The following is a 26,749-nucleotide window of genomic DNA, read 5'->3' on the forward strand; positions in this document are numbered from 1 at the left end:
TAAACTCTGTCAGAACATTAATTACCTGCCACAAATTGTTTTGATTGAGATTTGGCCTTTGATTTGGCCATTCTAACTTATCCTTGGATTTGAGACTCTGCAGTGTAGCTTTGGCAGTATTCTAAGGACTTTTTTTTAGGATTGCCGTTTTTTTTTGCTTTACGCATCCTGCTTTTAACCCTGATCAGTTTACCCAGTCCATGCTGCTGAAAAGAACAATCTCCACAACATAACTACAGCCACGATGATGAGCAACGTTGGTTTTCAACCAAATGTATCATGTTTTCCACGTTTGCTCAGTCTTCATCTATTTACAAACATCTTTTTATCCAAAGCAATTTACAATCATCATTAAATACAATTTAAGCAATTGAGGGTTGAGGCCTTGCCCAAAAATGGCAACTTGGTGGTGCTGGGGCTTGAACTGGCAACTTCTAATTACAAGTCAGGTACCTTACCCACCATCAGCGCCAACCAATAATACCTGGCTTAGCGATGGTTATCCTGTAGACAACTTTTTTCATGTAAACTGTGGTCACTCTAATTTAATACCATCTGATTTTGAAATGGGATGTCCGACAAGCTCATGTCCAAATACTTTTGGCCATATAGCATAAAGATCTTTACACACACCAGAAATAAAACCACTCACACACCGGTTTCTTTAAGAAAAAGTCCACTGCCGTGCAAAAAAAAAAAAGTTAAACCATTTCTATTATTTAAAAAAATAAAGAAATAAATTGAGCCGTTTTACAGGAGAATTCCAGATTATTGTACTGACGTGAGGTCTGGCATGGGTTCTAGTAAATCAACAACAAAACAGTGTGTGTGTGTGTGTGTGTGTGTGTGTGTGTGCGCAAGAAAGTCTGTGTTTTGAAATGACAGAGTCAAAGTATAGACTTTAGTCCCGATAAGATGCTGATTATGCAAGAAATGACAGAATAGACTCCTGAATTCCTCCTCACGGTCGCATCGAGCAGTTCTGATCTGCAGATCACACAGCTGTAAAACGAGGCTGCCTTCCTTCATTAATGAAGAGTTTACATAACCTTTTCCCACGTGGATTGGGAAGCAATTATAACAATCAGGGAGCTTAATATAGACCTGAAATGTACTTTTAGTTTGTTTGTGTGTCATGAGTTCGGTGTATAATTAAGACCTGGCTGAGGATAAATCACTGATTTTATTCATGCAGAAATCCAGGTGATTCCAGCAGACTGGCAAAACTCTAAACAAGGTTGCATCACGTCTTTAGCGTGACTGTTATTGCTGGACACGTGCCAGGAGTTCCTGAGCGTTTCGTCATCTGTGTTTTATTGTTCTGGTGTCTGTGAAATGTTTTCGCTCCACGCCGGGATTGAATGCTTGAATGCTTGCATGTTTACTTAGAGCATCGAGTCCTTGATTCAAGTGTACATCTTTACCCAGACAATTCTTTGTGTAATTATTTCCTCAGACAATAGAGAGCATTGTGGCTGAGCGCACGCTGAATCTACTGGCCTGCGTTCCTCGTCATTACAGTCCATCAGATTCGTGAAGAATGGCGGTCATTGTCTCATCAAGCCCCCTTGTAAAAAACACCTAATTTGAGACACAGCCTAGAACATTCGGACAGAGCAACAAACGACTCCTTGTACGAGTGTAATTTCAGATTTTCGGCTGCACTATCAAGCATCACATGACCCGAGCCAGACTTTGTACTCAATGTCTTTCAATCTGGCCAAATTGCTTAACTTGGACATCCTGTTCGAATGTTTTATATAGTTCCTGAGGACAAAGCCCTGCTTCTAACGACAGACACACCTGTTGCTAATTGGGGCTTTAAATTAAGGGTATGACTGGGCGTACTCCAAGTCTGCCAAACCAAATTGGCACAAACTTGGGCCACTGCATTTCCAATGCTGGTTCACAGCTGATCTTTTGTTGCTACTGAAGGATTTCACTTCACATTAACAGCACCTACAGTTAACCAGGACAGACAGTATTTATTATAGTACTTACTGGAAAGTCCATAAAGAAACAGTAACAGCCAATGTCTGCTTCTCAATGGCCCCTTGCATGCCATTAATGGCATTGCTGTTGGGCATTATACTGTAGCCCTTGCCACCTTCCAATCTAGATTTGGAAAAGGCTTGACTGGGCCCCACTAATCCCTGACCTTAGCCTTAGCCCTAAGATCTAAAGGCCGAGGTGGGACAGTGACTGTGGGCAGGCCTCATAATGTTGTAGCCTAGTGGCTAAGGTACTGGACTAGTAAGCAGAAGGTTGCTGGTTCAAACCCCACCACTACCAGGTTGCCACTGTTGGGCTCTTGAGCAAGACCCTAGCACTGACTTGCTTAGACTGTACACCGATCAGCCATAACAATAAAACCACCTCCTGGTTTCTACACTCACTGTCCATTTTATCAGCTCCACTTACCATATAGAAGCACTTGTAGTTCGACAATTACTGACTGTAGTCCATCTGTTTCTCTACATACTTTTTAGCCTGTTTTCACCCTGTTCTTCAATGGTCAGGACCCCCACAGAGCAGGTATTATTTGGGTAGTGGATGATTCTCAGCTCTGCAGTGACACTGATCGCTCATCTATTGCTGCTGTTTGAGTTGGTCATCTTCTAGACCTTCATCAGTGGTCACAGGATGCTGCCCACAGGGCGCCGTTGGCTTGATGTTTTTGGTTTGTGGACTATTCTCAGTCCAGCAGTGACAGTGAGGTGTTTAAAAACTCCAGCAGCGCTGCTGTGTCTTATCCACTCATACCAGCACAACACACACTAACACACCACCACCATGTCAGTGTCACTGCAGTGCTGAGAATGAGCCAACACCTAAATAATACCTGCTCTGTGGTGGCTCTGGGAGAGTCCTGACCATTGAAGAACAGCATGAAAGGGGGCTAACAAAGCATGCAGAGGAACAGATGGAGTACAGTCAGTAATTGTAGAACTACAAAGTGCCTCTATATGGTAAGTGGAGCTGATAAAATGGACAATGTGTGTAGAAACAAGGAGGTGGTTTTAATGTTGTGGCTGATTGGTGTATACTGTAAATGCTAAATAAATTAACATTTGCGTCATATCTCACAAAAAGCTCTTATTGCTAAGCAGAAGTGAATCCTGGCTGTCAAAAAGCTGTTATAGCAGCAAATGGGGAACCAACGCCATGTTAACTCCCACAGATTTGAATCTGACCTTTTACTTTTTGTTCTCGTGTAAATCACTGTGTATCTGACCACTCCCTGACAGACTGGTTCTTCTTTTTCGAGAATCAGTTTGTGTCAGTTTTAGTGTTTTGGGAGCATTTGCATGGCTACTTTCACTTCATCGGGCGTCTAGACGCAGATTACTGGCAAGCTGCTTAGTGAAAAAAAAAGCGCTGTTTAAATGAATTGAACTGAATTAGAACATTATTAAGCAGACCAGACGGTGGTGAAAGGAATTTATAATGGTTGGATGATGTTTATTGTACAGTAATGACTGACGTATTGGGAAACAAAAACTATTGTGAATTGTTAAGCCTCCAAAAAATGAAAACATTACAATATTGACAGCAAACTAGTGCATTACTTAAACTAGTCGAATCATTTAGGCACTGTCAGAGGGATTTAGGTTACACAATACATAAATACAAGCATTTTGATTCTATTTTACAACCCATGGAAAATACATTTACTTTGACTCTTATTTCATTACAGACAGGATGAGGATATTTCATGTTTTATCTGCTCAACTTCATTGCATTTATTAATAAACATCCATTCCTGCATTTCAGACCTGCAACACATTCCAAAAAAAGTTGGGACAGTAAAGCATTTACCACTTTGTAATGTTGCCATTCCTTTTCACCAGACTTAAAAGAGGTTTTGGCACCGAGGAGACCAAGCGATTTAGTGTTTCAGCTTTTATTTTGTCTCGTTCTTCCTGCAAACACGTCTTAAGATGGTACAACAGTACGGGGTCGTCGTGTCGCATTTTTCCTTTCACAATTCTCCACACATTCTCTATTGGGGACAGGACTGCAGGCAGGCCAGTCCAGTACCCGTACCCTCTTCTTCCGCAGCCATGCCTTTGTCATGTGTGCAGCATGTGGTTTTGCATTGTCTTGTTGAAAAATGCATGAAAGATGACGTCTTGAAGGCAGCATATGTTGCTCTAAGATCTCAATGTACTTTTCTGCATTATTGCTGCCATCACAAAAGAGTAAATGACCTTTGCCAAGGGAATTGACACAACCCCATACCATGACAGACCCTGGCTTTTGGACGTGTTGCTGATAACAGTCTTGATGGTCCTGTTCATCTTTGGTCCGGAGCACATGGCGTCCATTTTTCCAAAAAAGACCTGGAATGCTGATTCATCTGACCACAATACACGTTTCCACTGTGTGATGGTCCATCCTAGATGTCTCAGAGTCCAGAGAGATTGACGCTGCTTCTGGTCATGGTTAACATGAGGCTTCTTTTTAGCACAGCAAAGTTTTAAGTGGTATTTGTGCATGTAACTCTGTATTGTGTGTGACAAAGGTTTGCCAAAGTAATCCCTCACCCATGTAGTTATATCAGATATTGCTGAGTGGCAGTTCTTGATGCAGTGCCGTCTGAGGGATCAAAGATCACAGGCCTTCAGCTTAAGCTTGGCATTTACGCACTGAAATTCCTCCTGATTCCTTAAATCGTTTAATGATGTTATCCCCTGTAGAGGGAGAAATATACAAATCCCTTCCCATCTTTCTTTAAGGTTCATTGTTTTTAAATAATCATTTTCTCACATATTTGTTGACAAACTGGAGATCCTCTGATCATCTTTGCTCATCAAAGACTCAGCCTTTCCTGGATGCTGCTTTTGTACCAAACCATGATTACAATCACCTGTTGACATCACCTAGTTAGAATCACATCATTATTTAGTTTTTTTCACCTCATTACTAGCCCTAAATTGCCCCCATCCCAACTTTTTTTGGAATGTGTTGCAGGCCTGAAATGCAGGAACTGAGTTACATTAACAAATGAAATGAAGTTGAGCAGATAAAACATGAAATATCTCAGGTTCATCCTGTCTGCAATCAAATAAAAGTCAAAGTAAATGTAAGAAACTCTGTGTTATTATTTTCTTTGCATTTTCCATACTGTCCCAACTTTTTTCTGATTTGGGGTTGTATGTTCCCAGACATTTACATAAAACATTGTCTGAATTTTGTGCACCAAGTTGGGACACAGATAATCTAATGATGCCGGCATTTCAGAATTTAACTGAATTCTAGGGTTTCATTAAGACAGACTGTACAGTTTGTTGTTTTCCCCTCGGTCTGAACATCAAACAAACAAGCACATCGAAGCGTACATTTAGAATTTTTATCTGGGCCATTCACAGTCGGACACTTACGCAGTTATTCCTGCATTTGATCACATGCTGTGTGTTTTTCCTGCATACCTCCAGTAGATCAAACATCAAAGCTCGCCTTATCTGGGACCTTATCTGGGACCTTATCTGAGCTCACGCTAGGTTCCTGCTCTCCAGCTCTTCAGCTTCTGAAGCACTTGAGTGGTTGGGATAAGCACTTTTGAGAGTATCTTGGATGACAAAGAAGAGGGATCTTTGATTGAATCAAATCTAACCTCTCACTCCAAGCCCTGATAACCAGACTAAAGCTCTCTGATTTTGGACACATTATGAGGAGAACCAATATAATGGAAAGACGATAATGCTTGGAAGAGTTGAAGGTAAATGAGAAAGAGGACAGCCAGCAACAAAACGGATGGAAACACCAAAGGGGACGATCAACAAGCCATTAAAAAGCCTGAAGATCCAAACAGAAGACATGATGTTCTAGAGAAACACTATTCATCATATTGTTGACAGGAGAATGTTCTAGGAATAATGATAACAACCTGGTGATCTCTCTACATAGACGCATTTTACGTCATCCTCTGCTCCAGAGAAGAAGGCATGTCTAAATTCTTAGATACCTTAAAATGCTGCCTTCTGAGGTGCCTTAATTCTAAGTGATAATCTGACTGAATAATGAGGGAGAATCCTATGCTTTCTTAGCAATGAAGGCAATCCCAGCATTCAGTGCGGCACAACTTTTCTCACAAAAAATTAAAAATATGGCCGAGGAATGCGCAGCAACCAACTGAGTTCTTTTCAAATGTAAATAAATTCTCATTGATTTTTAATTTGTATAAAAGGTGCACAAGTATCAGTAACAGTTAAACCGTTTTTGGTACACGGAGGGAGATGTTAGCTGGTATGCTAGCGGGTTGTGCCGCCTCTGCCTATTGGTTTGAATGGCCTGAGGCTAACTGTGTTAGCTTAGTAAGCAAAATTGTGGTGACGTAATCACTGTCTAAGTAGTGTGTCTTAATAATCCGCCTTATGAGTTCGATGTCTTATTAGAATCCGCTCTACTGAGGCAGCTGCCCAGGTAGGCAGTAGGCAGCAAGGCAGACAGACCCAATATTATTATCAAGTGACACACACTATGTCAGTACCATGTTAGCATCATTGCAGTATTGAGAAATGTCCACCACCCAATAACATCTGGTCACTGTTGTCCCTTTGAACTGATGGACTACAAAGTTATGTGTTACAGTCAGTAACTGTATAACCGTAAAGTATGTCTATGTTCTAGTCAAACGTTGTGTCATGTATATACCCCCCTACTCCCTGCCCTTCCCAACAAATGCTTTATTCACACCAGATCAGAGACCAGACAGGAGCCCAGACTTGACACATCTGGTCAGCGGTGAGTAAACAATGTGCAAGACACATCTGTGTTCAGCAAAGCACGAGGGAAGGACCAGGTGTGGTACGGGACTGTGTGTGGAACGCTGTTACAGAGCTCAAGGCCAACAAAGGTCGAAAAAACAACAGTATAGCAGAATGACTGACAGTGTGGAAATGATTAACACGCCTTTTCTGCATAGCACACACGCACGCACACACACACACACACACAGTGAAGGTCAGTGACATTTCTGAAAGTCTAGGAGCAAAACCAAGAACAAACTTCTGTTGTCCAAAACTTACAGATTAGCAAAAGCTCAAAAGCTACATGGCTGTGGTAGATCAGTGGTTAAGGTACTGGGTTAGTAATCAGAAGGCTGCTGGTTTAAACCCACCACCCATCAAATCGCCACTGTCGGGCCCCTGAGCAAGGCTCTGAACCGTTAATTGCTCATATTGTATTTAGTCGCTTCTAGAAGTCACTTTGTCACTAAATGCCGCTGCACTGCCGTTATTTATTCAGCACATTTTGTTCGTGTTGTGGTTGAGATGACTAAGACCTCATTAAGCACAACCACAATCAGTCTTATTCTGCTGCACTGTCTCCATTGCGAAATCCCTTTTAGATGACTGCGCTCGATCCAGCATACTGGCCCAGGGTTCACTGACCGCAAACAATCTAAATGCATTAACCACAGTCCAATACACCCACCGATTGAGCCAGTTCATTTGCGACGCCCCGACACGGCTTTACTCATTTCTCATGTTGTGAGATTACGCTTGAGCCTGCTACAGTCAGCAGGGCTGCCTACGTAGACCACATTTTTGCTCTGTTTTATTACTAGAAGCACCTGATCCGTGTGATAAAAGCTGTATAATGTTGTATATGTAGAATTATCTGACTTAGGTGTGTAAGAATTGGGATACTTAGAAGAAGGTGGACTGCCTGGAGTTACTCTGGACTCTGCACTTCAGTTCTATAAAAGATTACTACACTGGCCTTGGCATTTAAGATGAATTGCAGAACCTGGCTGTGAAAAATACATTTTATACCTAAAATCATCAATAAAAAAGCCAGAGATGGAACACACCAACAACAACACTGTAAACTCAACGTATAAATAAAATCTTTTTAAAAGCTCAGATCCAGCTCAGACTTCCTATTCCATGACCACTGACAGGTGAAGTGAATAACACTGATTATCTCGTCATCACGGCACCTGTTAGTGGGTGGGATATATTAGGCAGCAGGTGCACATTTTATCCTCAAAGTTGATGTTAGAAGCAGGAAAAATGAACAAGCGTGAGGATTTGAGCGAGTTTGACAAGAACCAAACTGTGATGGCTAGACGACTGGGTCAGAGCATCTCCAAAACTGCAGCTCTTGTGGGGTGTTTCCGGTCTGCAGTGGTAGGTATCTATCAAAAATGGTCCAAGGAAGGAACAGTGGTAAACCGGCGACAGGGTCATGGGCGGCCAAGGCTCACTGATGCACGTTGGGAGCGAAGGCTGGCCCGTGTGGTCCGATCCAACAGACGAGCTACTGTAGCTCAAATTGCTGAAGAAGTTAATGCTGGTTCTGATAGAAAGGTGTCAGAATGCACAGTGCATCCCAGTTGCAGGGCTGTTTTGGCAGCAAAAGGGGGACCAACACAATATTGGGAAGGTGGTCATAAAGTTATGCCTGATCGGTGTATATGGAGTTGTCCATCTTCGTGGCTATGACAGGCTTCACTCTTCTAGAAGATGTTCCACATGATTTTGAAATGTCTGTGGGAATCTGTGCCCATTAAGGCAAAAAAAGGAGTATTTGTGTGATCAGGCACTTATGCTGGCCCAGGAAGCCAAACTCACAGAGGATGTTTCTATTCATCCCAAAAGTGTTTAATGGGGTTAAGGTCAGGGCTCTGTGCAGGACACTGGAGCTTCTCCACACTGCTTTCAGGGGAAACAGTCATGCTGGAACAGAAACTGGCCTTCCCCAAATTGTTGCCACAAAGTTAAAAGCTTATCATTTATTTTCAATGTCTTGACGTCTTGGTTTACCACCGCTTTATCCTAGTCCGAGTGTGATTCAATGGGCAAAGTTAAAAAAAACACCCCGGACAGGTCGCCAGTCCATCTCAGAGCACACACACACTCACATTTAGGGTAATTTAAGTAGCTTCAACTGGCCTGTCTGCGTGCCTGTGGACTTGTGGGAGAAAACTGGAGCACCTAGAGGAAACCAACATTCCGGGCAATCTAAACCAGGCCCTTACTGTTGTGAGGTGAGCACTACCCACTACACCACTGTGCCATGCCACTGTGCAGCCTCGGGCTAAAACAACAATAGTTAGAAGGGGTGTTTACACACACTGTGTGGTGTGTTGCAAGCCTTATTTCAATACAAGCAATGTGTCAAAAATAAGAGTGAAAATCAGTCCACTGCTTCAACACTCCCCATGAGAATGGACTAATCAGAGACATGTTGCTATGGCAATCAAGTCGAACCTAAATCAGCCTATAAAAATACCCTTTGCTGGTCCTGGTATGCCTTGATGAGACCTCCACTTTTTCTTGGTCTGTAACCACAATAGCCACTTGTTCCTTGACAAGGAACTTGAAGGTCCTTGAACAAACGCATGACAAGTTTTCACTTTGGCTGACGACTTGTTGCAAAAGTCAGTAGCTGCTACTGAAGGCAACATACATGGACCAACCACGCATTACATTCATACATTCTACGTTATTTGGTAGTGCACTGTATTGTGGTAGAGATAAAACAGAAGTACAGTGTGTTAAACAAATAGTTCAGCTTGCTTTCAAAAACCTGTTCCAGACTTTGTTATCCTTAGGCAGCTCGAAGTGGGAGGCACTAGTGTGATTGTCACACTGCAACGACGGTCTTAAGGTCCTGGGTTTCATTCTAGCTTTTGGTGTCTGTAAGAAATTTTGCATGTTCACCCAGTGTCTGCATGGGTTTAATCCAACCTCCCAAAAATCATGTACTTCTGCCCAGGATTGGTGAGCAAATGAGTGACCCCAGGTCACTGCCTGAGTGAGTGAGTGAGTGAGTGAGTGAGTGAGTGAGTGAATGGGTGAGTGAAGGATTGTGTGCCTGGGGGTGGGTGAGCAAGTTAGTGTGTGAGCACCTGGGGGTGTGGATGAGTGAGTGATTGAGCAAGTTAGTGAGTGAGCGAGTTAGTGAGTGAGTGTTTGGGGGTGTGGGTGAGTGAGTGAGTGAGTGAGTACCTGGGGGTGGGTGAGTGAGTTAGTGAGTGAGGGTGTGTCTGAGGGTAGGTGAGTGAAATAGTGAGTGAGTTCCTGAGGTTGGGTGAGTGAGTGAGTGCCTAGGACTGGGTGAGTGAGTTAGTGAGTACCTGGGGGTGTGGGTGAGTGAGTGAACGAGTTAGTGAGTACCTAGTTGTGTGGGTGAGTACCTGGGGGTGTGAGTGGGTGAGTGAGTGAGTAAGTGAGTAAGTGCATGTCTGGGGGGGGGGGGTTGAGCGAGTTAGTGAGTACCTAGGGGTGTGGGTGAGTGAGTGAGTGAGTGAGTACCTAGGGGTGTGGGTGAGTGAGTGAGTGAGTGAGTACCTAGGGGTGTGGGTGAGTGAGTACCTGGGGGTGTGAGTGGGTGGGTGAGTGAGTGAGTGGGTGAGTGAGTGAGTACCTGGGGGTGTGGGTGGGTAAGGGAGGGTTAGTAAAAATGAAAGAAGAAACAAATAAGCAAATGAATGAATGAATAAAAACTTTCCATTTGTTCCACCGCTGTAATGAGGGTCATTAAAACCATCTGACCACCCTCCCCCAGACCCCTCTGGACCTACCTTCCAGTGTGACCACTCGGCCGGCTCTTTTTAACGCCTGTACAGCTTCATCGTGTGTGGCATCGCGTAGATTGACTCCGTTCACAGACAGGATGGCATCTCCTACATACAGCGCTTGTGTCTGATCAGCAGCGAGTCCCTTAAAGATCTTACTGATGAGTATGGGCATTTTATTCTCCTTGCCCCCTTTGATGCTGATGCCCAGGCCGCCCACGTCCTGCTTCACGACCCGCACGCAGCGCTTTCTGTTGGCGATGGTCTCGGGGACGCGCTCGGGGGAGTCGGGCGCAGTCCGGGCGCCGGTCTCAGGACTCTCCGGACTGTCCCGGGTGCCGTTGGGAACGCCGTTCACCTCCGCGCTTATTCTAGCCGAGTCCTCGCAGCTCAGAGACAGAGACTCGTCGGTCAGCTCTGCCAGCACCCGGTGCCATCGCTCCCGGACCAGAACCTCCACGAAGCCACTCTTGTGCACCCGCATGTCGGACGCTACCGCCATCGTTGGGGCATTTCTGATAATATACACCGGTGTGGAGTTACACGCGTGCCGGACTCGGAACTCAGGTGCGCTGCGGGAAAGTTGGAGTGCAACTCTGCTGCATGCTGGCTCAAAACAAACTTACTACACACACACACACACACACACTGAAGGAGTATATCCGTGTTGGGTGGAGCAGCTGTATGGGATGTGTCCTGTCCGTCCAGAAGATCCGCGGGAGTGTGTAAAGCGCGCAACCGCTCCTCTCCGGAAACCTAGTGAAATGAAGTAGGTCGCTAAATGAAAACATTTGTACTAGTGACAGATGATTCGAACGAATCGGTTCATTAAAATGAGTTAAATGAATCGATTCCTGAGCTCGAACTGTACACGACTGTGAGGTAAAAAAAAAAAAATAGGAGCCCGAATAATGCAAGTTCAGCAAAATTATACCGACTATAAACTATTCGAAAGTTTTAAACTTTTACAGCGGTCTAGTTTCTATAGTCTTGTCGCTGTGTCGAATTTTACCCCCCCAAACACACACACACTTTTGAAAATGTCACTCATTTAGCCCTTAGCTTTACCACAAATCCTGTCACACCAAGATTTGTTTTTTGACGTTTCCACTTAAAGTTATTGGACTGTAAAGAACTCTTAAAACTTCAGAGTAAAGGAAATAAGGAAAAAAAAAATGAAAATGAAAATAAAAAACGAATTAAATAGATATTTTAAAAAAAACGCGTAACATTCATATACTGTATATCAATATATCAGCACGAAGTTGACTGGATCAGACTTCTACAAGGACAAGAGGCAGCGTTCCAAATACCTTCTTACATACTAAATAGTGTGCTTAATTAGATTTTGACCAATGACGAGTGTACTATTTCAAGCACACTTTATAGGCTTTTGTGTGCAGATTGAGACACTTGTCGACATACCCCAATCAAGAAAAGTTGAGACATTTTGTAAAAACAAGATTGATTAATTCTCTTTAATCGTAATTTAACTTACAAAAGTACAAATAAATGACTTTTAAAGTTTTTGCTGACCAACTTGTTTTTTTGGTTTTTTTTATTATTTAATGACTGCAACCAACTCAAAAAAGTTGGGACAGGGAAACATAAGAGAGAGGTTTATAGGATATTTAAGTTACAAAGTTTTAAAGCAGTCCACAGAGGGTAGCATAATCGTTTCCATTTTTACCCAGTTTGCCATGCAACTTCCTCTACCTGCTGTTCCCAAATTTGATATTATATCACACAGTCTGGAAAATTACTTTTTATGGCCAAAAGTACATAAGGACACCCCTCCTAATTGGTAAGTTGTTGGTGTTTCATATACACACATTGCTTACAGGTAGCATAGGACCAAAATGTTTCCAACAGGCAGCCACAAAAAACTGAGGCTGCCGCAAAACCAAAGCATCCTACATACTAACAAAATTGTTTTTCTAATAAAATGACCAGTAAATGTAACTGGGCGAATCATGACTTGCCATTAAGGCATCAAGTTTAGCCCAGCACCTGCAAGAATAGAAAATTAACCCAATTTGTAGGATGCTAAACCTGGGCAGAATGATACTGTGGCCAAAAGCCCCAAACAAAAAGTTGCCAAAACAACATAAACAAAATAAGTAACAAACGAAAGACACAAAAACATCCAAAGTGGGAATTGGAGAAAGTGGATGTAAAAGGGACAGCAAAGAAATAAAAACGGGTTGTCACAATATGGCAGCTGAGCACCCTTGACAACCACATTCTCAAAAACGACAGTAAACCTAAAACAAGCTGGGGACAGCAATGCACAAGCAGCACGGGACAGTTCCCTGGTGACGCCCAGAAAAAGCTGCGACACCAGCTGAACTCCCAGAAAAAGATAAAAGTGTGATGGCATCATGTACCACCAGAAAACTGCCCGCTGAAATCCGGCACCCTGGTTTCAAGAGAAAAGCAGGCTTTCAGACAGAAGACCTGGAAAATCGGTGGGGACAAAACTGTGATGAATAGAAGCACTTCCACCTGAAGCGAATTAACGTTTGACAAAGCGGTTGACTGACTGAGCAACAGACACATCAGCCATTAACAAAACTTAAAATGTTTTGAAAAGTAACCAAATATTATTGCTTTAAACAAGATGCATAGTTATGAATTGATTGTAATTTAAATGCCTTTAAGTAAAATGATTCTGTTGATAAAGTCAGCAATAATTTACTTGGTGTTTATCAGTATTTAATAAAGTAGTGTTGGGGAAACTGATTATTAATTGCTGCCATCCCAAAAATAATGATTAGCTTGACATAAGTGCCAGTAGGCAAATATGTAAAAATTGCAACAGGCCAAAACATTCCTTTGTCCATTGTGTCCTCTGTCTGCTCACTTAGTTCTTTATTCTCAGAAGTTTCTCATGTCACTGCCCTACTGAGGTCACCCCACTCTTCTCATTCCCTGTTGCAGCAAGAATCAATACGATGCTCCTGTCCTTGCATTTTAGAGCTCAAATGCTCTGCATCACGCTGTGCACCTTAATTCACAACTACACACATTACCATCAACTCGGGTATTCATCTTAGAGACGGCTGACATGACCTTCTCTAAGATCTTAGCATGACTGTAAGGTGAGACGCTTTAGTGCTCTGACTCCACTAGTCTGAACGGCCAAGTGTCTAATTTCATTCTGGTCTAGAAGGCCAACCTTTAATCAAAAGAGGAAAAAGCTTTTTCTAAAAAAGTTGGGACAACAACTGTTATCTTGCATTTTCTAATTCATGGCAGACCTGCTTTTAGAGGTTCTTGGATTACATCTGACCATCTGGACAAATTGGCATACGATGACAGTTTTTGAATTTTCTGTCTGACCTGTCAACTTTTTTATTTCCTTAGTTCTTACAGAACACTGTTTGTAAAGATGATCTTAAAGACACCCAAATGGTCTGGGAGATGTGTACAAAGCTATTTAGACTTTTCTATTTTAATGCTTGTGGATTGGTTAAATGGATAAGGTAGCACTATATGTTCACTAACTATTTAACTAAGTAAATAACTAACTAGTGAGGGATTAGGAGGCCAAGGCACTTTCTATAGAACTTTCTGCACTACTGTATGTGCAAAAAAGTAGGCAAAAAATAGGCATCACAGAAATACTGTCATGACATGCTGTACATGTTTCCTACAAATGTATTTAAACTTTTAACTTTTTTAATTATTGGGCAGCCATTACTTCGCATAACTGAACCATGCTTCTAATTCCTTAAACTGCTGTCTGTTTAATATTTAAAAGAACACTTTTATCCAACAAGCTGGTTTTCAGAAGCATAACAATCCACAATCAGTTCCAGTTCAGCTAAAGTGGTCAATGGCCTACTTGTCTTATCTTGTGGTTTCTGTTTCTGTTTCTCCATCTGACAAGATTTAAATCATATTTGAGAAATCAATACTAGTTTGTTATCATATAGATAAAAGAGATTGAGTAATTAAGTATGGGGACCCACAAGGTTCTGTTCTAGAGCACTTATCATTCTCCTTTTATATATAGCCCTTAAGATATGTCATTCTTTTGTAGCCCAGTGACACTAATCAGTTTAGTTACAGTTAAAAACTAAAAATTATTTAAAATTAAAATAAAATTAAGGTATAATTTTTAAAAATATTTTTATACTGAGTCTACCCAAGATTAGGTTGCTATAAACTATAAAAGCCTGAAGATCTCACTCACTTACTTTCTTAGGTGCTGGAGCCTATCCCAGCATTTCAATGGGCACAAGGCACACAGTAACACCCTGGACGGGGCACTAGTCCATCGCAGGGCAGACACACACATACACACACACACATACACACACCCATTCACCTAGTGTAATTCAGTGTCCCTAATTAACCTGACTGCATGTTTTTGGACTGTGGGAGGAAACCGGAGCTCCCGGAGGAAACACACGCAGGCACTTTGAGAACATGCAAACTCTGCACAGAAAAGAACTGGACCACCCCACCCGGGAATCGAACCCAGGACCTTCTTGCTGTGAGGCGACAGTGCTACCCACTGAGCCACCGTGCCGCCCAGCCTAAAGATTATTTAGTCAAATCTAAATTTACAGTTAGAAACCTGATTGTGGCACTTGCTGGTCGCTTGTTAGGCATTTTATTATATCCTCTAGACTGGACTATTGCAACTCTCTGCCGAGTGGATGCCCTACTGACTTCGTTTCAGCTAGTTCAGAATCAAACTATTTTAATCTTATACGGTTACATAAGCTCTTTTTCAGGGTTCACACTGACTACCTCCTAGTTCTCGATTTTAGTTATGCTGGAATAATCAGGGGTGCCGGAGTCTAACGCTATAATTGGCACAACTGACATCTTATTATTAATGATTTTGTTCATATCACGTTTTAACCACATCTTCTGTTATTTACCCTGATGTGGTTCTGACATTAATGTATTCACCTCTTTGAAAATGAAGCCTGTGGGTTTGAGGCTGCCAGGCTAACAATGTCATTCCTGCTGGCTATGATGGGAATCTGCAGTGATTGCACTCACAACGTCCAAAACTCATTAGTAGACTTTATAATTTATAATAAACTCACTACCACAGACTGAACTGAAAGATGATGGACTCTTTATGCTTTTCACTTGTTAGAACGTCTGTTAGGAACATTTTATTTTTACATTTCTAATTTATTTAATCTAATTTGTCCAGGTTAGCCTCTGGGGTGCAATTAACAATGACAACAACAAGAACAACAACAACATGATTATAATAAGTACTTCTGTCTAATATCTGATGTAGTCTAAACCAAATAAACAAAACAGATTTTACACATCCTAGATTGAGGCTTTTGCTTCAGGTGCACTTAGTCACTTTCTCAGTGGTTTTATAGATTTCCCTGTGGGTGTGACATTTCCTGTTAATCATAGTGGCTGGAAAAATGCAAACCACTACAGATATCAGAGCATAAAAGTTAAGCATGGCTTGTTAAACATGGAATTTCATTTAAAGACTACAATTAGAACTTAAAACCTTGACCCTTATGGCCTGGAGTTGATGTGGCCCGCAGGTTCTAAATGAACACCATGGACTTTTAGTGCCATCTAGTGTTTAGTGTGAACTGTGGCTAAACTGTCAGTACAATGAGGCTACAGTCACTTACGTAGATTTACAAAGTGAATTTAACTTAGTCATTTGCCCCTGATACCTGATGAGTGGTTGTACTGTATGTTCCACTGCATGCTACATTATATTTAAATGATGACTGTCTTGATATGTTAACATCTAATGGTAAAAATAAATATTGCCAATCTCAGTGTGTATTTTTTGCATCTAGTGTTGTTGGGTAATGACAGACCCCATGTGAGCCTAATCAAAACAAAGTGCATAATGACAATTAATGAATGAACAAATTAATGAACACTCTGGCTCCTTTCTGTGTGGAGTTTGCACGTTCTCCCTGTGTCTGCGTGCGTTTACTCCCACAGTCCAAAGACATGCAAGTGAGGTGAATTGGAGATACAAAATTGTCCATCACTGTGTTTGATATAACCTTGTGAACTGATGAATCTTGTGTAATGAGTAACTACCGTTTGCACCAAGTGTTACTTTGCACCTGCAAGAATTAAAAATGAACCCAATTTGCAGAATGCTTAACTAAGACAAACACTAATACTGTGGTTAGAAAGACACATACAAACAGGGTAATAGCAAAATAAAGCTATGGTCAAAATATCGGAAACAAGGTAACAAATGAAAGATAGATACATCTATTTTTAACAAAAAGTGAATTTAAAAGGGGTAAAGAAAGAAAACTGGTTCACACAATAAGACAAGCTGCTCTGAATGCCTGCACCATCCAAAATTACAGAAAAAAGAAAAATAGGAAACCCAAAACAAGCCATGTATGGCAATGCACAAGCAGCGGGGTGCTTCACCAAATAGGGCAGACCACACCCGGCATGGGTCCAAACATGGGGCCAGCATGTAAAAGATGCTGGACTGCTGGCTTAAAATTCTTTTCTAAATTAAATGAAAACACCCTTTATAGCCATCTGTTTATTAACAATTCTGTTCCACTTCTAGGTCATAAATAGTCATTTTTATAAAGGTGGGTTGCATTTCTAACAACTAAAATGACAACAACAGCAATACATACTCTTGAGTCTGGCTGCTGCTGAACTACCTTTATCAGCATCAACCACTAAAACATGATACATTCCATATAGCTTTTTATCTGTTTCATTTGAGTTTTTTTAAGCTGCCATTTGCAAAGCTAAGATGTTCTTCTTTGATCATTGCAATGCACCAAGGGATTCTAACAACACACTTCCCAAGGTTACAGCAGAAACAGAAGTGTTTTAAAATGCAGCAGGTCTTCCTGTTGTGCAACCTTCAGAAATAAATACTATAATCTAGACGTACGGTTCTCTTAGGAATAGATCACAAGTTCAGCTTTCATCTGTGTATTTTCTTGCAAAACATTACATTTTTACGTTGCCTTTGACCTCCTTTAAATGAATTCAGGATGAAGAAGAATGCAGTGTTTGCACATAAAGAAATAACAGTAAAAAAAGTGGTGTAAAAAGTAATTGCTCCATTGTGGCTTCAGACCCAGCAACATTCACAAACTGAGCAGTGTTATGTATACTGTGCAATGCAGTGAGGACTGCTCGGACCTGCAGTATATGTAGGATGTAAGACCAAACAACCACTCCACAGCTTATCAGGACAAGATTCAGCTGTACATCTGCACTGAAAGGAGAAGGGACACACCTCTGCCCATGTGACCCTAACAACTTACATGATGGCAGGGTGGGGCAACGACTCTAGAATGAGTCACACCTTTGCTCTTGTGATCCTACTGACTCACATGTTGGCAGGGAGGGTCAACGACTGTCAGGATCTGAGACTGTCCATCAGGTTTTAGAACTGAAGAAGCCTTTTGGATGAGAGGTGAAACGTCTTTAAGGACATAAAAGAAGTCCAGTTGCCTTCGACTCAAGCACTCACGTCTCTAATCTCCCATTTGCATGCATCGCACCAACCACCTGCTGCACCAACATTTCCTTAAACAAGATATTTGCTTGTAGTGATCGGTTATAATTAGTAGCTGTTCACTCATGACCAGTTATTACCAGTGCTACAAAATATAGACTTGCTCTTCCGGTTTTGCAAAACAAAAACATCAGTTTTCTTTATTAGGATTACACCAAAAAAGGGTCAGTTTGGGGCTGATTCTTTGGGCGAAAGATAAAAAACACCCTGGACATGTTGCCAGTTCATCACATGTATTTGCATTTGGGAGGAAACCAGAGCACCCCAAGGAAACCCACATGGACACGGGGAGAACATGCAAATTTCACACAGAAAAGAACCTGGTTACCCAACCAGAGAATCGAATCCAAGTCCTTCTTGCTGTGAGGTAATACATCTGGAAGCAGTGTCATTTTCTTTTCAATAAATAATTTAGTTTATTTTATATAATTGATTTTATATGTCTGTTAGCAATGGGTGTGGTTGAAACACTAGCCCCAACTGCAGCTGCTTTTTGGGTCATTTTCAGTCAGCTGTTCCTAGTCAGGCCTCATGGTGGCACTGTAACTCTTCCTGCATCCTCTTGCGGAGAGAGTGAGGGCATGGGTTCAAAAGTACCAGTTTACTCCACGATGACGTTTTTAATGCATGTTACTAGTTCAGATTAGAATACTAAAATGAACCTTTAACTCAGTATAAGATTATATTTAGCATAGTTCATTGTTAACATGAATAGCTAAAGAAAACGTTTGTGAATCCTTTCAAAATAGCTGCAGGTGTACCACGTGATTTTTATCCCGGTCATAATAACAGATAAATATATTTGCAAAGCTACGAGGTTTTTCCTTGATCATTGCAATGCACCAAGGGATTCTAACAACACACTTTACAAGGTTATAGGGGGCGGCACGGTGGCTAAGTGGGTAGCACTGTCGCCTCACAGCAAGAAGGTCCTGGGTTCGGTCCGAGTCCTTTCTGTGTGGAGTTTGCATGTTCTCCCCGTGTCGGCGTGGGTTTCCTCCGGGTGCTCCGGTTTCCTCCCACAGTCCAAAGACATGAATTGGAGATACAAAATTGTCCAAGACTGTGTTTGATATAACCTTGTGAACTGATGAATCTTGTGTAACGCGTAACTCCCGTTCCTGTCATAAGGGTCATTCTATAATTTGGGGTACATTCCATGTCCAATGATAATAATTATATTTATTCTAACTATTTTCTTTAAAAATGTCATATTTTACCTATTAATGGAAAACATGTTGTAATATCACAAAAACATTATGTGCATCCTATGCTTCATTTAGCTTGAAATTTGTCATGATGTTCCTAAATGAACAGTTTTTGCTGTGTCTGTTTTTTAAGTTGAGGGGGCCTTGGTTTCAAAATAATGAATAAAATTATTAAGGGCAACAACATCTATTTTTTTATTTATTTTAAAAGTTTAAATACCAAAGAAAAATAATATTTTTTAAATTGAGTTTCTCTTTTAAATAATTTAAATATCTTTATTTATTAATGTCCGCAAAAGTTCTGTCAACTATGTTACTAACAGAACTCCACTCAGCAACTCAAAAATGGTTTGTTCTAAAACTATGTGACCAGCATTACATGATATCATTTTTCTCTGTGGAGGGTATATTGAACAAACTGTGGTGAATGTCCTCTTATTTTTTTAAATATTTTATCTATAATAGAACATTGTCAATGAGTATATTAATTGACCGTCAACTATGTTACATACATTGTTATGGTTACAATTTTTTTTATAATTTTAATTCAAACGTATGTTCAAATTAGACATTATTCTGTTCAAGAAATGACATGTGGTCAGCCAGGCAAGGTCTACCACTGAAGTTATGGGTCAAAATAGGGAAATTGTCAACTATGTTACCTGTGAACTAAGTTACCTAGTAGTCTACATCTACTGTCCCTTTAAAATTAAAATAAAAAAAATTAATGTTTAAGCTTTGCAAATAGTGGATATGTTATACTAAAGAATATATTAACTTGAACCACTGATTGTTTTATTGAGAGAGAACATTGTTTTTGTACTTTTTTGGTGATGTGAAATGTACCCCAAATTATAGAATGACCCATAAATGTAACCAAAGTTTAAAACATGACGTTAAAATCATGTTTTTTAATAAAATTTTAATCAACTTTTAATCTAGATGTTCAGTTCTCATAGGAATAAATCTCCAGTTCAGCTGGTACCAGTCCACGTGATCTTTATCCAAGTCTTAATAATAGATATATATATTTTGCCCAAATGACACAGTAGCTACTTGAAATGCAGCTAATCCTAAAAGATGCACAGACACAAACTTTATGTATTTATTTCTGTTAAGCACTGATTTCTGTAATTGCCTTATAGCAAGTACAGTGCATGGAACCAAAACTTAGGCTCTTAAAAGCTTAAATAGAAAGTGGCACTAGTGGCATGACAGAATGCAATGATGAGAGGGCAGTGGTCGCTCAGCAGTTAAGATACTGCACTATACTGATTGGAAGGTCACTGGTTCATGCCCCACCATGGTTCAAATTACCGGGTGGATTATGGTAGGGGGGAAGACCCTCCTAATTAATACCTGGTGCCCCAAAAAAGAGGTAAAAATAACAGTTTGGAAGTGGGGGCAAAACTCAGAAACTAGCAGATGACAATCTAATTCAGAAACTCAGAAAGCAATGAAAACGCAATCAATATTGTGAGTGATTGAAGGCAGGCACACAAGATGAGAAATGGTAAGGTCCACTTCAGAGGTGTCTGAATTCATGTTCTTCCAGGCATGATTATGGGATTTATGTATAAATAAAGAGTTGACCTGCCCAATCGCACTGTGAGTGTCGCCACCAATTTGCCTCTGTTGGGCCCCTGAGCAAGGTCCTTAACCCTTGATTTTTTTGCATTCAGTCATATTTGTACGTTGCTTTGGATGTTATTTTAGATAAATGTGAGTGCAACCCTTTACAACAGTGCAGCATCGCATTACTCTCTGACAGCAATCAAGGTAAATTTGAAGTAAAATTTTCCTCCGGGGGATCTGGTTTCCTCCCACAAGTCCAAATACATGCAGTCAGGCCAGTTGGAGTGTGTGTGAGTGTGTGTGTGTGTGTGTATGTGTGTTTGTGTGTGTGCCTGCCCTGTGATGGACTGGCAACCTATCTGGAGTGTTTCTTGCCTTTTGCTCAATGAATCAGACCCACCACAACCCTGACCCGAATGAAGTGGTGGTAAGACAGACAATGAATGAATGAACAATTACTTGCAATGACATGAATGCTATGTTTTGCTAAAGGTAAAAATAACCTTCTTACATCATCAAGTTCACAACATTCCATGTTGATGTTCCAACAGACCTCTGAAGAGACAACTGAACTCTGACAGGGTAAAGCTGGTCTAGGTGTACGAGAAACTCTGAGTTCTGTTTTTGGGAGGTTATTTATGCATAGCATTTATAAGTGTTAATTCTGCATAGATTCACTTCTAGCACAACTCTTGTTTGTGCTTTATTTATAGGCTTTATCAACACAGAATTAATTTAAATATCTTTTCCAACATTTCTTCACTATATGAGGATTACAGATGTAACTACAGATCTCTATGGTTGCCCTACAGCCCTGTCCTGTTCTCTCATGTATTTGAACAGGACCACTCTGTCCTCATGCACCTCCGGAAAGTCTCCAGCTTTTAAGTGAAAGCAGGCCCTCGGTGTCCTGCTCGGTGCCCAGACCTACGCTTCATCGTCACCGACCAGCAGGGAATCATTAAAGCCGGGATTGTGAAATAAAAGGCGTCTTGGTTTTCTCCTCATCTGGAGCACAGTACTGGGAGTTTTCCAATTGGACGCTGTTAGTAGGCGGCAAGCTGCTACAGTGTAGTACATGTGGAATCATTATGGTGGCTCGAGCGCTCACTTTCCCACCGTTGACGTCATTAATATTTAGCAGTGTGGTTTGGAGGAATACAAATCTGTTCTGTCATCTATGGAACTGGGCAGAATACTTTGCTGAGCAATAAATACATGGACTTGTCCTAGTATTATATTTTGTTTGAACTACATTACACAACACAAACCATTAAATAATTTAAAAGGGACAGTGGTAGCCTAGTGGGTAGAGCTTTGGGCTATCAACCGGAAGATTGGCGGTTCAAATCCAGGCTCTGCTATGCAGCCACTGTTGGGTCCTGGAGCAAGGCCCTTAACCCTGTCTGCTCCAGGGGCGCCGTACAATGTCTGACCTTGCGCTCTGACCCCAGCTTCCAATCAAGCTGGGATATTCGAAGAATGAATTTCATTGTACTGTACACCTATACATTGTACTGTACACCTATACATTTGTCATATATGTATATATGACAAATAAAGTGTATATCTTCTTGAAATGTTAACTAAAATGTCTACATCGGTCTGAGTGCTGACCGGTGCGACTAGGTCATTTGCATAGGCTAAGACACATCAATGACTCGTACAGTTGCAGACATAAAAATCCAGGTACACAGTTAGAGTATCAATTACTGCAGAATGTGCTTGTGAAGTGAAAGGCAATGGACATGACAGTGATAGTCAAACGGACAAGGATATGAAAGTTAATTTGCACCATTACCAAGCTACGATTGTTGCAAGTCTTGATCTGACCAGTGGCCACATATGGATGTAAAGCCTGGACATTGAAGAAAGAAGAAAAAAAACGCATTTATGCTTTTGAGATCAAGTGCATCAGAAAACTGCTGAAAATCTCATGGAGGAAGACAATGATCACTGAGCGAGTGTACAAGATGGCCAGAACAGAAAAGGAGCTACTGAGCCACATTATATCCTGCAGGTTATGTTACTTTGAGCATGTAACATAACCACTGTGGGACTAATAAAGGATTATCTTATCTTATCTTATCTTATCTTATCTTATGTGATGAGGTGCCCACATTACAAATTGAAGGCAGGACGTAATGTGGCTTAGTTGCTCCTTTTCTGTTCTGGCCATTTAGTGAATATGCTCATTGATGATTCTCCTCCAAGAGATTTTTGATGCACTTGATCTCAAAAGCATAAATGCATCTTGGAAGGACTCAAAGACTAAGAAGACCAAAAATAACCTGGATTGACAACATCATGATATGGATTGCATTATCAGTGACTAGTCTGCTACAAGTGACATGAGACAGAGGGCACTGGAAAAAGCTGATCCTTCTGAAAGTGATGACAGCATAGTGACATGACATAATGGGTACACAGTACATCTGCTAAAGATGAACCACTTGCTTTGCCACCTTCCCCAGTCTTGAGGCTAATGATTTTGAGAACAGCTTACAGACCGTGCACAACAATGAGACAGGGCGCCAACTTTTCAGGATGGCTAGGTTATCCTTTCTAGCTTTATGATGGCTCAAATGAATCTTCCCTTCATGTATGCTGCTCTGGAGAACCTTCAACACATCCAGGCCCAACACTGACCAAAAAGCTTTTTAGAACTGTACAGGAAGTCCATCAATGCCAAACATCCAGTTATTCCCCAAACCAACAGGAGCCTTATACATCTCCCCAAGAAAGATCTCAGTGTCCAGCAATGCAGCAGACCACCGCATGAGCTTCTACCTCTTGTGCCTCTGACCGCTCACTCTCACACAGCTTTGAGAATAAGCTGTCTACTGTCAAATTTCAGTGAGCTCAGATAAGAAATCCCCTGATTCGTTTTGCAACGCATGCATAGACTTTTCTTCTATTTCTACCCTTGAGAACTTTGAAGGAGCTTCTGTTTCACTCGCTAAACTCCAAAAAACCTGAATGGACCAGCGCACCCTAAGCTGTTATAACTAAAAGGTCAGCCAATGCAGCTTTTCTTCTTTTCAGAGCTGCAATATGGCCTTGATTTCCTGTGGTCTCTGTGAAACACTGGAGCGCCTCTATTTTGATCTCCAGAGCTTTCAGAGATTTAGTTATGTCCCTAATGACAAAGCTGACAAGACATTTAAATGTGTACCTTTGCCACGCCCTAATATTGTTTTCTTTGATCCAAAAACATTTCTAAAAAGACCCTCAAAAATTGGCATAATCTAAAAGTTCAGTGAAAGACTGGAGGGATAAAACAATGTATAAAAACAGACAGTTGATAACTAAAACCATAAAAATGACCCAGCCCTGCCAAAGAGAGTTCATTATCTCAGAAATAAGCCCATGTTCACTGTCTTTGCCCACCACGAAGCTTTCTCCAGTTATCACACACGTCATGGGCTTCTGGCATCTCACACAAACGCTTGCTGGAAGCAGCAAGTGGTTCCACATGGTTCCTGTCCATGCTGTCCGCTGTACAGTTCAAATCCCCACCCAGTATCAAAAAGTCATTAGAACTACAATCTGCCATCACAGTTCTCACTGTGTCAAAACATTCTTTCAACTCCCCAGTGGGAGCATAAACACAAATACAAACAAAAACCATGTTCTTAAAAAGCTCTCACTTTTAAAAGCCTTGCAATTAAAACTTCTTTATCTGAAATGGCAAGCTCCGCTCCCACCCACCCATTTTTCAGCCCAGTCAGCAGAATTACTGGCATCGCTTTGTGTTTCCTGCAGAAAAACAACATCAATACGTTTTTGTTTTACCAGCTCATAAAACTTTTTTCATTCTTGTCCAATTTATATTTACATAAATCAACTGATGTTAGGCTAGTCAAATCCCAGAAGAGCTTAACAGTTTAGAGGTCAACTTCATTGTATGCTTTGTTGGTAACATTTTTCTTTTACGGTCCCCTAAGTTCTTGGTAATATCTAGGTAATTGTGAGGTACAAACTCAAAAATACTAGATAATTTTGGGTAACAAGATGGTAAGTACAAATACTTTAATTACACTGAAACATCTTACAGGTTTGTGTTATCCAGGTAAGTGTGAGGTACAAACTTGGGTGACATGACGGTATATTCCAATACATAATTACCCAGTACTTTGGATTTAATCCAGAGGTCTTAGAGATCTCATCAGGACAATGAAGGAAAAAAAACCCCAGTGTTACTGCAAAAGACTTACAGGATGATCCGACGAAGGCTGCAACAAATGTGTTAGATCACTTATCAACCAAAGGCTGGATTCCACAGCGCACATCACTCTTGACCAAGATGCACAGGATGAGTCAACTGGAATACACCAGAAGCAATTTCACAGTTCTATGAAGTAATGAATCCAAACTGGAACTGTTTTGCCATATGGATCAGCGGTTTGTCTGGTGCAAGAAAGGTGGGGCATTGAAAATCTCAGGTGGGATTTTAATAAAGCAGTTGCAACACAAAAGCTATTAAACCTCTTTGAGCTGAAAGCTTTTGCAGGAAAAGAATGGGTGAAGGTTCTGCAAGAGAGGTTTCAAAAGCTTGTCTGCACTTATTAGATGTTATGAAGGCAAAGCATGTAACACCAAGTAGAGATTGCAGCTCTATAAGAGGAGACATCTTACGTGGCTGCTTGTTTATGGTTTATATAATTAATTCATGCAAAACTCACAATTCTTCTCCAAATCCAATGATTTACAGCTGGTTTTGGGAACCACTATATAAATTTTTAACATTTAGCAGACGCTTTTTATCCAAAGCGACTTACAGTACTGTGACAGTATATTGTCTAAGCAATTGAGGGTTATGGGCCCAACTGCGGCAACCTGGCAGTGGTGGGGCTTGAACCAGCAACCTTTCCATTACTACTCCAGTACCTTAACCACTAGGCTACAACTGCCTACAACTTATTACATACAAACCTCACTGTATTCGCATGGTCTAGTCACTTTTTTGTGTGATCTTTCCTCATTTTCATAAGCATGAGGGAGGAAGGTGTAATTTGTGTCTTACTGTGTGTGTGTGGCTTTAAAACTGTACCTTTAGGTGTGTATGTTAGTTTGTTTTTTACACAGAATGGGTCTGAATGTGCACCTCAAAACGTGCAAGAAGTGTAATACATTTTGCCACAGCTAGTGATGCAAAAGCACCAGTGTGACTTATATACACCGATCAGCCATAACATTAAAACCACCTCCTTGTTTCTATGCTCTCTGTCCATTTTATCAGCTCCACTTACCATATAGAAGCACTTTGTACATTTACATTTTCTGCATTTAGCAGACGCTTACAGAAGTGTTTCCATAGTGAACATATCATTTCTCAAGTTTAAGTAAACAACAGTCGAAGAACACAAATCTGCTGAAACCTGTTAGAACCAAAGTGTATTTTTTTTTTTTGGAAATGGAAAAAAATTTTAGTAAATAAGTACATGTCAGCTTAAGTGCTTAGTAAAAAGGTGGGTTTTTTATAGTTTTTTAAAGACAGCAAGAGACTCAGATGTTCGGACGGACAGAGGAAGTTCATTCAACCACTTGGGTGCCAGTACAGAGAAGAGCCTTGATGCTTGTCTTCCTTTAGTCCTGGGTGGAGGATCAAGTCGAGCGAGACTAGAGGCTTGGAGGTTGCGTGGTACAGAGCGGGGTTTGATTAGACCACAAAGGTAGCTTGGGGCTGGTCCATTTTTGGCTTTGTAGGCGAGCATCAGAGTTTTAAACTGGATGTGGGCAGCTACAGGAAGCCAGTGAAGAGAACGCAGCAGTGGGGTGATGTGGCAGTGTTTAGGTTGGTTAAAAACCAGACGGGCAGCTGCATTTTGAATGAGCTGCAAGGGTTTAGTAGTGGACATGGGCGCTCCTGCCAGGAGGGAGTTGCAGTAGTCCAACCGTGAGATTACA

General features: G+C 41.1%; 1 protein-coding gene across 1 annotated transcript in view; it reads right to left on the reverse strand.

Annotated features, from left to right (window-relative positions):
* Positions 1–11,292, reverse strand: part of sntb1 (syntrophin, basic 1) — a 41,673-nt gene extending 30,381 nt beyond the window's left edge. The window contains exon 1 of the mRNA XM_062992555.1: positions 10,538–11,292. Within this exon, the coding sequence (XP_062848625.1) occupies positions 10,538–11,033 (496 nt within the window). The 5' untranslated portion in view covers positions 11,034–11,292. The remainder of the gene's footprint in view (positions 1–10,537) is intronic.
* Positions 11,293–26,749: the final 15,457 nt, after the last annotated feature.

The sequence above is a fragment of the Trichomycterus rosablanca genome, chromosome 3 (genome assembly GCF_030014385.1).
Source record: "Trichomycterus rosablanca isolate fTriRos1 chromosome 3, fTriRos1.hap1, whole genome shotgun sequence".
Lineage (NCBI taxonomy): Eukaryota > Metazoa > Chordata > Actinopteri > Siluriformes > Trichomycteridae > Trichomycterus > Trichomycterus rosablanca.